General features: G+C 38.6%; 1 protein-coding gene across 1 annotated transcript in view; it reads right to left on the bottom strand.

The window, feature by feature from the left end:
- The window catches only part of TYR (tyrosinase), a 50,697-nt gene extending 38,692 nt beyond the window's left edge, over positions 1-12,005 (bottom strand). The window contains exons 1-2 of the mRNA XM_026849912.1: positions 11,089-12,005; positions 934-1,150 (exon numbers count right to left, since the gene is read on the bottom strand). Coding sequence (XP_026705713.1) covers positions 934-1,150; positions 11,089-11,931 — 1,060 coding nt within the window. The 5' untranslated portion in view covers positions 11,932-12,005. The remainder of the gene's footprint in view (positions 1-933; positions 1,151-11,088) is intronic.
- Positions 12,006-12,369: the final 364 nt, after the last annotated feature.

Here is a 12,369-nt window from a genome sequence, read left to right as displayed (position 1 = left end):
CCCCCCCTCCACCCCAAGAAAGCTTTATGGCCTTCCACACTGAAGTAAGAATAATACTGAACATATTAAAAACTTTGCTTTCTTATCTTCACACCAACTCCTATATTGCATTGTTTTGGCCCTCGCACAGTTCCTTGCAAGGAAAAATCTCTTGCTGGGACATCAAAAGTAGGTCATACCTAATTCAGTTGATATATGATACTGTAGAGAGAGTTAGAGATAAATACATAATGTGTTATCCTTGTTTGTTAGCAATTTAGCAAGATTCAAAAGAAATTACATAGACAGATAGTTAAGAATATTCCTTTTAGAAAAGAACTCTTGTTTACTAGCAAATTAGGAACATTCAAAATGGGTTGGAGAGTTAGATAATTAAGATAAATAACTAAATTATTTTGGAAATTAAACTAAGGGTCATTTTTGAGGTACAAATATCCCTAATCCTTAGAGTCTGGGGAGAAGTCTGATATGGAGTTCACGGTGGCAGGATGTAGACATAACATGCCAACCAGCAGCATCTTCTTTGACCCTTGTGGTCCAGCCTGACCTCTGGAAGACAGTGGATTCCAGGGTAAACCTGTAACCCACATGGGCATGGTTGTGATCATGTGTGAAAAGATTATTAGATGTTCCATTATGCAGTGCTACGTTTCTTTTGTTTCTTTGTTGTGCCTGGTGCTGACTATAGCAGGAGACAACATCCCCTAACAGGTGGATTTAGGGTCTGATCTAGTCTGTAGTTTCTATTTTCTTATCAAATGCCTTTCAGATGGTTCTTTCTGTCTGTTGCCATTGCAGGAGAAAGCATAACTTTTTTTTTTTTTTTTCCCCCTCCTTTTGCATGGTGCTTCACTGAATCAGCTGAAACTGCCCAGAGTTTAAGGACTATAACCCCAGAGACAATGAAAATGCTATAACAGAATAAAACGTTACCTTCCAAAGTGTTTCGGAAACTGTAATTGGCCATTTTGTCCATGGATCCAGATTCATACTGAGTCAGCGACAGGCAAAATTCAACTTCAGCTGAGGATGGGAGCCTTGGGGTTCTTGATTTATCATTGTTCCCAGGATTTCGCAGTATAGGCCCCTCACCTGTGGCATTGCATAAAGCCTGTTGGCTGTTGTACTCTTCAGACCGAGTACAAATTACCTGTATAAAACACTTTCTATTAGCAGAGCTGCAATTGTATATATTAAAAGCAGATAAAAGAGGTACTTCGATTAACATATATTTTTTAAAGGAGCAAAGAAAATGTAAAATGTAATGTTTGTTGCAAAAATATACATCAATTCTAAAATTTTCTATTTATGATTTTAATATAAGCTGGGTTATTTCATAGACGACACCCCACTACTACAGTACACATTTTGAAATAGTCTATTAATCTGTATCTGAAACCACTCACATGGACTAAGGCATCAGTCCTCATTGATGTCCTTGAAAACTCACTGAGGCTAAATTCAGTGTTACCTACCAATGCAGCAGGACACAGAGTTAAATTTTCTGCTTCAGTTGCTAAACGGAGACTTTTTTGCTTCAGCAGACTACAGAACAAAGCCATAATCGCAGAGTTTTCTCTCCACACAGTAAGAGGGGGAATTGTTGACTTTTATTCTGAAAATATATGACTACATTCTGAAAATGTCAGACTAAATGGACACTTAGTTTCACTATATCTGGATGATGCTACAGGTACAAAATGGGAAAAGCTGCTGCTCTACTTCCCAGGAATGTTGTGGGGATGAACATATATCACCAATTGAGATATCATAGTGATGGGTATTTGGAAAGGACCTTAAAAAGAGTGATAGATACAGATATTAAATACCATCAGAATCCAAGATCATTTATATGAATGTACTGGGTTCACAGGCAAAGTCCAGTTACCATGGCATAACAAGGCGTTAGTTGTCAGATGATCTGCAGAAGCTCTCAATCTAACTTGAGAGTCCTGGAAGAACAAGGTGGTTCGATGTCACTTCAAATGATGGTCGGCTAATTTTGGCTGAGTTAAACTCCTTCACACTTGCCACGGGTTAAAAGTGTCCATACAGAGTGTAAGTATCACTAAGGTACTGCTCAATATCTTTTTAAGCCACAATAACTTATTCATTACTTAAGGATGTGAGTCTTCTGATGACCATGAGCTTTTATAGTAGCTCTCACTGCATCCCCTAATAGGCCAAAGAAGTCATCAGAATGAGACAGAGTATTTTTTCATATCTGGTACAATAATCCTACAGGGAGTTAGTACAAGTAATAACTCATATTTCGACTTTACATTCAGTGACTTGCCTGATATGGAGTCAGGATGGAGGATGGAGAAAAATACAATGAGACAGAGACAGGAAGAAGATGAGACTAAAGTGTTTGGTCGGTGTGTATAGTGGTACAGTTGATGGGTCTATGAATATGAAACAGGAAAACAGTGGCTCAAAACTCCCAGAAGTTGTTTTGTATCCCTTTTAGGTGAGGCTGAGGCTCTGAACCAAAATTACTGTCTATTGTTTTACTTTTTTTCTGGAAAACCCACAAAAAACCCAAACAAACAAACCTCCAAACCACCAGAGTTCCCTTCAAAATATAGTCCTCTGTGGTTAGCAGGTAATCAATGTGGTCAATGAGAACTTTGTGTGGAGAAAGAAAAAAACTCATAACTGAGTGAGACATCATAGAGGAGAAGACATATAACACTGAAACCTCTAGACTTGTTTCATCCTGGAGTTGTATTTCTATTTCATGGACCAAAACAATGAATGAGAAGGTAAATGAAAGCAATCGTATCTCTTGTGAAATCCCACTAGATTCTCTGTTAGTGAAGGAAGTGAGTGGGAGATTCATTTCATCAGCACTAGCTGTGTAAAAGTTGCCACACTGAAGCAACACTTTAGGATGACCTCTGCAGTCAATCGAGAGAGGCATCTCCTGAGCGTCATTCAGTCCTCCTAAGCCAGGTATCTGGTAGGTGAGAAAAAAAATCAATACAGAAACTGTCTCCAGACTGCAGTTAGCAAGGGAAGCAAAATTAAGAGTGTTCAACTTAATGCTCTGCTCAGGCATTAGGATGGAATGAATCATGCCCTGGAGGCACGGATGTGCTTCTAAAGTGACTAAAGACAGAGCCAAAGAAAAGTTGCTTTGCTGCCTAACTAACTTCTGAATGACTGGAAGGTGATGAGATGAATCTTTTTCTAAGTGATCTGACCACAAATTCACAGAAAATGTATGACAGAGCTGGTGATATAACCTAGATTTCTTAAGAATCTGGAGTCCTTAAATGATAAGTTTCCTATGAATATGAATCTCATGAAAAAAATTATTCACTTTTTTTTTTTTTTTTTTTTAGAAATTTATCCTTACAGACTTCTCTATTAGCTGAAATCTTCCTTAGTCTGTTAGAAGTACGAAGGTGCCCTTGGAGTCTGTAGGTAGTTGTCCATCAGGGTATTTCATGTTTCATTCCCCACAGAAGCTCACTGACTGGGTCAGAACTGCACCTCTAAGAAGTCTTTTCTAAGAATCCCCACTGAGAAGGGAGAGGTAGTGACAGGGAGATACGTATGGTTATAAACACAAAGCATATCTACGGTGCTGTTTTTATGGTCGTTTTGTGTTACTGAGAGCATTTATTCCTGTTAGATGGAGAATAGGGGGATGATTCAGGCTGAAGGAAGTGCTCTAGTAATGTCTTTGTTTATAAAGAATGCATAAACTTATGTCCCTAGAAGTTCACTAGTGAAGAAGGCAAGTGTGTTTTAGCTGGTGGAGCTCAACCCAAGTGGAGCACTTTGTTCAGAAAAAAACATGCATGTGGATTTTCTGTTTAGCTGTTTCCTATGGACCTTATATAGGGCTGTATCTTCTTCTGGCTTCCCTGCCCCATCATCTCCTATTTTTTGTTCTCTCCCCACTGTCCTGCGGACATATTCCTGTTGTGTCTTAAAAAGGAATCTGGCTTTTCAGATACTCACGCAGAAAATCTTCAAGCATGAGAAATGTATCTCTGAATATATATATATATATATATGATAATTTATCTAAACAAAGGAAATTTCCCCTTTGTTCTGTTTATCCATTCCAGTGCATTCCATGGAACTGTTAATGTTATGAGGCTTATAGATGGCTAGAGTGATAATTTTATTTTATTTTCCCTTTATGTTTCAGTGTACTGTCTGACTAAACAAACTCATTCTAAACAGAAGCCAAATGTTTTAAGGCATCTGGTAACCCATGGTCAAGAAATGCCATCATAAGGGGCAGGAATGAAAAAGCTTATTTGCAACCTTTTTCTATTTGTTCTGAACGGAAAATTAAAGTCATATTAGACAGGATGCTTTTCCAGAAAGGCTTAACTTAAGTAATATAAATTATGGGTCTATCCTGAAACTATAATTTGCTGGTTTAGCAGTAATGTGATGTGTAAGTGGTAACAGAACAGAAGTCAGTTAAATGGTTCTTTCTGTGTATAATCTGCATAAAACACACAAAAAATGGGTCACATCATTGCTGCTTTTTCATTCAGCAGGAGGACTTTCTACCAGAAACATGCTGTCTTAACACACGATTTTGTTGTTGTTGTTGTTCCCTGTCAGAACAGTCCTGAGCAAATTTCTTGGTTCATCCATGACAAAGCTTCATATTCAAACTGCACTGAGTGCCTGCTCCCCTGCATGTGTAAACTCAACGGCTCCAGGGAAATTGTTAGTAAGATATTCCGAGGAAAAGCTTATGTAAGTAGTTAGCAGAGCAAATGCCAGCAGATGGCAGTCCAGAATATGCAGCATCGCTCCTGGGCTTTGTAGCACCCAGAAAAAAAAAAAAAAAGTCCCTCAGTGCACTGCAGTTGAGATCTTTAGCACAGCTCTTTGTATCGTTTCTTGGAAAACAGACTAAATGTGTGGAAGCGTTGCTGCTGTCTCGCACCTTTTCTCAAATGGGAAACCCTTTTGTCTTTTAGTTTGCCACTGCTTGCACAGACCAGCTCCTGCGCCTAGATAAAGTGAATTGCATTACAGGAGTCTTCAGCAGTGTTCAGTCCTTTCTCAGCTATTTAAAAATTCAAAGCTTTGGGGGTTTTAGTGACAAATTCTTTGCGGTTGCTTGGGACTTATTAGATCTGTGTTCACGCGGTCGTGTAATATATAATGAATAATATATATATTATGTATATATATGTATAATATATTTTTATTTATATATATATATATATATAAAATATATTATACATGTAATGTATACCTGAACGCTTGGAAAAAAAAGGTGATGAATAATTTTCTACAGTACTGAAATAGGTGGCTCACAAAGTGATATGAAGTTCCTTAGTTTGCTGGGGAATTATGGCTACTCAGAGGTTAATCCACACCTCTGCTTCCTTTAGAGCTGGTCCCTTGCTCTGCTTCTCTTCGGAGTCCACCCAGCAGGAGTCTGCCCCATCCAGAAAGTATGTCAGCATGATTTCATAGTATTATGCTCCAGGTTAATATTGCCTGAAAGAACCACTTCAGACTACAGCCAGAGCAACCACATGACTTGCTTATCCGTGGTGCCCATCCCAGGTCTCCTAAGGGTATGATGTGGGCACTTCAGGACATATCCTTATCTCTCTGTTTGTCCTACATGAAGTCTAGACTCCTGAACTGGAGCCTTGGGTCCCATTATGTGGCCAAAAGAGCTTTTGCACTGATTCATTTCCTTTCTCTGTCTTCACTTATTCTCACATACTCGCTAGAGAACATGAGAGTGCATCCCTCACACTGGATTTAACACATTTGGCAACTGTAAAGAGGTTTACATTTTTGGCTGCATTAGCTCCTGGCATAATCTAATCCTAATTAAGTGGCATCCAGGAAGCTATTTACTCACCAAACTGGGAAAATGCAAGGAAATTCCCAAATAACCTGCCACAGAACATACTGTACTTTGGGAGCTTGCTTTTATAGGCAAAACTTTAAAAGATGTTGTATTTATAGCAGACCAAAAGTTAAGAGACAGTGTGTATTTATATCTGCTTCTTCATGTACTCCTGAATATTAGCAGGAATGGAAAGGTAAACCAGGCAGATGACTGAATGAAAAGAAGAAAATCTGGAAAGCAAAGCTTCAAAGAAATTCTAACAATTATCCTTTGTACAAGGATAAGGTCATTAATTTTCTTTCGGACCCTTACACCATATGCATGAACTGGAGGAGCTGTGAAACTCAAGCTAAAAGGAGATGAGACAAGCATGAAGTGACAGCACTGAAACAAACCCAGCGCCTTCAAGGTATTTTCTCAGCCTTCAGGGAAAGCTGGCTGAGTTTCATCCTCTTTGCTCAGAGGCAGCCCAGAACTAGGGGTAACTTACACCCCATTCAGCACCTCAGAATGGTGCTAGGGTGGAGTAGGAAGCTCTGTTACCAGTTACTGCTGAAATATTCATTAACACTTTCTGGTTTGGCAGACTGATTCCCTGCTCTCGGACTGTCTCCAAGCTGTACCGTTAGTGTCGCTGTCTCCATGTCTACCATTATTTCACAAAGACACATGTCTCTACAGGTAGGCTTCTTTTTCTGATGAATTATTATCAAAACCCAATTTTTATGAAATTTCTTAGCTATTAATTTATACACCTCTGAAGATGGTTAGTTTTTACACTACACGACTCCTGAGCAGGCACGGCTATATGCCAGAGAACAGCCAAGTGAGCACAGCACAAACCCTGCTGTCACCCACTCGTGATCTCGTGGAAGAAGGGGAATTACTTTAGGATTACAGTGACATAAACAGTCCAAGGAGTGGGTCTCCCTGCTGTGCACAAATCCCGATTCCCTTAGGCTGTGGTACTGAGGTGTGGCATGTGGAGATTTACCTCTTTGTAATAGGAAATATTTCAAATTTATAATCCGTGTAAGCATATGATTAGGAGACCAATTTTGATAAACTCTTTTTACAGTTACTTCCTCCATTTGGGCTGTTGCTTTTTAATTTACCAGCCTGTAGCTGGCACCAAAACCTATTAAGTTGCATTAAATAATAAAGTCCTTGAGTTCATGAGATACTCAGGCATCCACGAGCAGATGGATGTAAAACTTTGGCTAATTTAAGAATCAGGTAGTGTTTGTTGGCTTCTTGTATTTTTGAAAATTTCCTGAAGTTTTTAAAGGTGGACATAAAATAGTGCTTAAAATGATCATCTCAGACTGTTCAACTAACAATACAACTCTCTGATAAACTGTGCTTAGAATTAAATAGCTGAATTTTGAATTTCTTATGAAGCCATATTTTCAGGTAATGGTCCTAAAGTGCTGTCATCATTAGTTCAGGGGCATTATATCCATTTTCTATTTGTGTAACTTGTTTCCCTTTTGTAGTAGCTCTGCGTTTGTGGGAGTGATTCTGCAGAATGAAGTGCTAAGGGAAATTCTAGGCACTTGCAACAAAGAATTGGCTGCAGGTTTACAGCAGCACATCTGAGAGCAGAAAGCTCTCCAGGTTATGCAATTACTTGTCTCAAGTCACTCTTCTTTTAGGAGAGGCAAAATACAGGGGCTAAAGTTGGTGGTACAGCCTGCTTGCCACAATAGCAAAACAAAAACAACACATACACCCTCCTGCTTTATTTTCTTCACTGTCTGTCTACCACACTGTAGGGATCCCCAAACTCTAATATTAACTACCATCAGAAGGATTCTGCTTTTCTTTGCAGAAGGCTTTTTATGCATTTGTAACTTCAGTTATTTGTCCAAATTAATTCCAGTGCAGTGGAGAGCAGAATTTCACCTGTTACTATTTAAGCGATGCATAATATTTTATTTTTTTTTTTTTTTAGCAAATCCATCATCTTGATAATTATAGAAATGTGCATTGAAACAGAGAACTCTTAAAATGTCATGGAAGATCTCTATTTCCCATATTGCTTTCTGTGAGGTTGACATGGAATTGCAAAATTTGGTAAAGCATTAATAGGTGTCATGCAGTCCTAATTCTGAATGCAACACCTGAATCATTACAAACAAGTAACTGAAAACATGAGAAAATCCTTCCCACCTACCCTAAAACATAAGCCAAGCAAACAAATAAACCCACTAAATATTCCTGATAGTCTTGCTGGTAAAAACAGAGGCAAGAATCAGAAGTGTCACTTAGATGATAAACATGAGAAAAATGTGGACAGATAATTCACTCAGCTAAGTGTTAACAGCAGTATACTGAAGAAAAAGTAAGGCAAAAGCAAGAATTTCAGCATGTATTCATGGGTATCCATGTTGCCATGGCAACTTCTCAATGGAATAAAGTATTTTCTCCTTTCTTTAGGGATTAAAAAAAGAGAGATACTGTTCTGCAAATAGGCACTTTACCTTTTTTAAAATAAATCTATACACATTTCCTAACATAGCAAGCATTGTTTTGTTATGCTTTGGAAAGACTTGAAATTCTGAAAAGGACACCATATTATGGATGTGTTATTCAAAAGGTTTCTCGACCTCTTTTTATTTTGAATGCTTATTAAAATCATAAATTCCTTCATATTTCTGGATCCTCCTCTTTTCTTTTTTTTTCCCTTTTTTTTTTGGTTTTTTTTTTTTTTCTCTTGATGTTTAGCTACAGAGCTTGGATAATCAGCATATTTTGCAGCAGATCTATGGCTGTTTTCCGGTTCAAGCTAAGTCTATCTTTGTTCCTTTTTGATTTTCTGGAGTGAGATTTTGATCTCTTATTTTATACTACTTGAAGGAACCGTATCGATTGTTATTCCATAATAAGCAATTGTTTAAATTTGGATTCAAGGCTTATAAAGAAATATCAGTTTGTGTTGTGTCTTCACCCCACACTCACTGACTGAAAATGCAGATCTGTTTAATCTCTTTCATTCTTTCTGTAGATGAGACAGAAGAGATATACATAGATAGATGATGTTAAAGGGGCATTACAGTCTTTGAAGGTAAAGGTAATATAGTTCCGGTTCATAAATTTTGATAAAAGTGTGACATTTCCAGAAGTGGCTGAAAAATATAAATGATAAACACCCATTTTCAGAAATTACTTTAAAAACTTCAGCAAAAGACTTAGGTGCTCTTACATACATACACTGACACTGAATGTATGTTAAACCTAGCACCTATTAAAGTTATACAAAAATATCTGTTAAAGCAATTCGTTTCATGCAAAAATTGCTTTATTTTCAGAATATATTTGTGGGAACTGACCTTAAATGAGAAGTTATAAACCTGACTGTTTCTTAAATATTTTCATTGTTACTCATAAATTTTCTCGGTACTTATTACTAGGATGGAAAAAGTGCAAGAATCTGGATATTATTAATAATACCTTTGAAATAAATGAGCTAAACATAACTATCTGACCTCTTCAAGTCTTTTAGAAGATTCTGCAAGCAGCTTGCTGATTCCTTTGTATTACCTGCCTCCTACTACCTTGGTTATCTCATCCAATATACTATATTGGTACCTTCACTTGACACGTGTAACCAGTGCAATTCTAGCTTCATTTAATTCACTTTAACACTTGTATCATTTTCACATAACTCTTTATTCACCTCAGTGCAGAACAGCATCAGATCTACTTCATTCTGGTAATGCAATCTAATTAAGTTAGTAGTGTTCATCCAAATTCATACTGTTAGAAATGACCAGAATCTGAGAAAATGGGATGAAAGTACATGTTTGTAGCTATATCTATTTTATGGTTATGCTTACACTGGTAACTTAAATATGGCCAGGAATTTTCCTGGGCACTGAGGCCAAAGGACATCAAATATTCCATGTGTATGCCAGTAAAATGATTTTAAAATCATCTGAAATAATCTTAAAATAATCCCCCAAACAGGGTGATTACATGCAAACATTATCCTGGGAATGGTCCTTGAGAAGTACCTGTTTGGGAGAGAACTAGTCAATACACACAAAATGTATGCCAGAAAATGCCCTAAAATAGGTCTGTTGTTACAATATCTGGGAATGCTTGCATTTACAGGTAGGTACACAGCCAATATTATTCAGAGGGCACAAATCAAGACTAAATACAGTATGACCAGAACAGTAAGCCCTGTTAGTTGCCGTTTTGTAACGCCAGAATATCACAGAGCTGCTGGAGCTTGTATCTCTTTCACTTTCCATTAAATCAGTAAAACTGCCCAACCTTCATTTGGGCTCTTGCTACAGAAATAAATAGAACAAAGATAGATTTACACCAACATAATCATAGACTTCAGCGCCAGAAGCGACTGTTGCTATTGTCACGATGGAGTGTGTCTATGGAAGCCAATAGACCTTTGTCACTCTATCAGGCGACATGGCAGTAATGAATAAGAGACAAAAAAAGTCTAGAAGCTCTCAGTGTTAGAATGGCACGGTATAGATCAGCTATATATGACCATATCACCTATGTAAATATGTAAATTAACCTCGGTTTACAGTGCTTTTAAGTGGCAGGAATAGCTACTGAGTTTACTTCTTAGTTCCTTTGAGCAACAGAGATTACTTGTCTTTCTTTTGAACTACTGATGTGTATTTCACAGCTAGTTCTTCTGTGCTCTAAAAATTTGTTTTATTTATTTTTATTTGTTTGTTTGTTTGTTTTCAAAGTTGAAAGCAGATTAGCTTAATTTGATAGTTTTTAACTCTTGGATGGAAGAAAGCACTGCAAGAGAGATAGAGTGCCTGAAAACCTTTTGCTTCTATTTCCATCATTCAGTCACCAGTTATCCAGCAATGGTTGTGTGCTAGCAATTTGTGTACATAAATCCTATTTTTGTCACCTGACCGTCACAGCAGTCTCAAGCCTGTTTAACCTGCTAAAGGCCATGATTGGACACAAAGGCATAAATTCCTTGTCCCATCTTAACATTAGATTCTCAGTTAAGCAACCTAAATCCGACAGTCAGAGAGAGAAGAGACAAAGAGACAAATGAACAGCTCCAATTGAAGATTAGGTCCACATAAAATCTTATTTTCTCTCTGGTAGTGCTTACTTTCTCTCCAGGAGCACCTAAGGGAATGTAGGGAGGCTAATGTCCCAGCTTGTGCACCTTGCTTAAGTGACTAAAGTCAGTTAGGATAATTCCTTTCCCCTTCCCCTTGACCTCTCCTTACCTGCCATGAGGAGAAAAATGATGCTGGGCTGAGTATATTAGGGTTGGTGGGATGTCTGCCACCCATGTATTCATCAGTGCAGATCACACAGTTCTCTGCATCTCGCCAGTCCCAGTACGGGATGGTGAAGTTCTCATCACCTGTTATTTTCTGGATCTCACGTTCCCACATCAGCAGAAAGACCCGATGCCAAGGCAGAAAACCAGGGGCTTCATGGGCAAAATCAATGTCCCGCCACACATTGGATCCACCTAAGAGTGTGTCTCGAGAGGCATAATAATGCATCCACACAAAGAGATCATACACATTGATGTTTCTGAACATGGGGTTGGAGCCGTTGTTCATCTGAGTATATGTTCCAATAGCAATAACATAGTCCTGGCTAAGGGTGTTCTTTGCGAAGTTAAGGTAGGCAAGAAACTTGTCCTTCTCACTGGTGGTGAGCTGGAAGATGTTTCTTCTCATTCTCAGTTGTCTTTCAGTGCAGTTGAGTCCTGAGAAGCCAAATTTGCACTCCCCACAGTTGAATCCCATGAAGTTGCCTTCACATTTACAGGTCCGGTTGTAAAATACAGAGGGCCAGTCCTCTCTGTCATCCACTCCTGAGAAAGGGAACTGTGGTCCCAGTGGAGTCTGAGAGAGAAGGATGTTCTGGCAGGACCCTCTGCTGGAAAGCTCCCCACAAGGGGACCCATCTCCATCCCAGGTGGGACAGCACTCTTTCCTCAGCAAGCTCTGTGTGTTTGCACAGGCTCTGGGGAACTGCCCGGTGGAAGGCTGAAGGACAACTAGCAGAAAACCCATGGCAAGCAGCGGCATTCTCACAGAGCAGCAGGAGAGCATTGGCGTTACGCTTCAGTGCATAGAGTGCTCTCTCTGACCCCTCCAAAGTCCTCTGTGTGAAAGAAATTCCTCCCCTCCACCAGGAATGCTTCACTGCTGACTTCTCCTACAGTGCACCCTCCAATGTCCTTCCCCATTCCTACCCTGGATGCATTTACACACAAAATACACTTCAGGGTTAATCTGATTATCACAAGTTCTGGGTGAAAGCCAAGTGACTTTTTTCCCCACCTCCTACTAATTTCAAAATACAGACATTTATTATAAACTTTCATCTTCTGCTTAGCACATGATTGCTTTCCTCTGGCAAATGGAGAGGAAGTAAAATTAAAATTTGGACACAGAAACAGTTGTCAGCTTTTCATATTCCTGGTTTGATTATATGCTTTAGAGTAAATGGTTGCTTTAAAAAAAAAAAAAAAAAAAAAAAAAAAAAAA

The sequence above is a fragment of the Athene cunicularia genome, assembly GCF_003259725.1.
Source record: "Athene cunicularia isolate RWA chromosome 1 unlocalized genomic scaffold, athCun1 chr1_part1, whole genome shotgun sequence".
NCBI classification, from domain to species: domain Eukaryota; kingdom Metazoa; phylum Chordata; class Aves; order Strigiformes; family Strigidae; genus Athene; species Athene cunicularia.
Note: the sequence above shows the minus strand (reverse complement) of the source record. Positions and strands in the feature narration are given on the sequence as shown.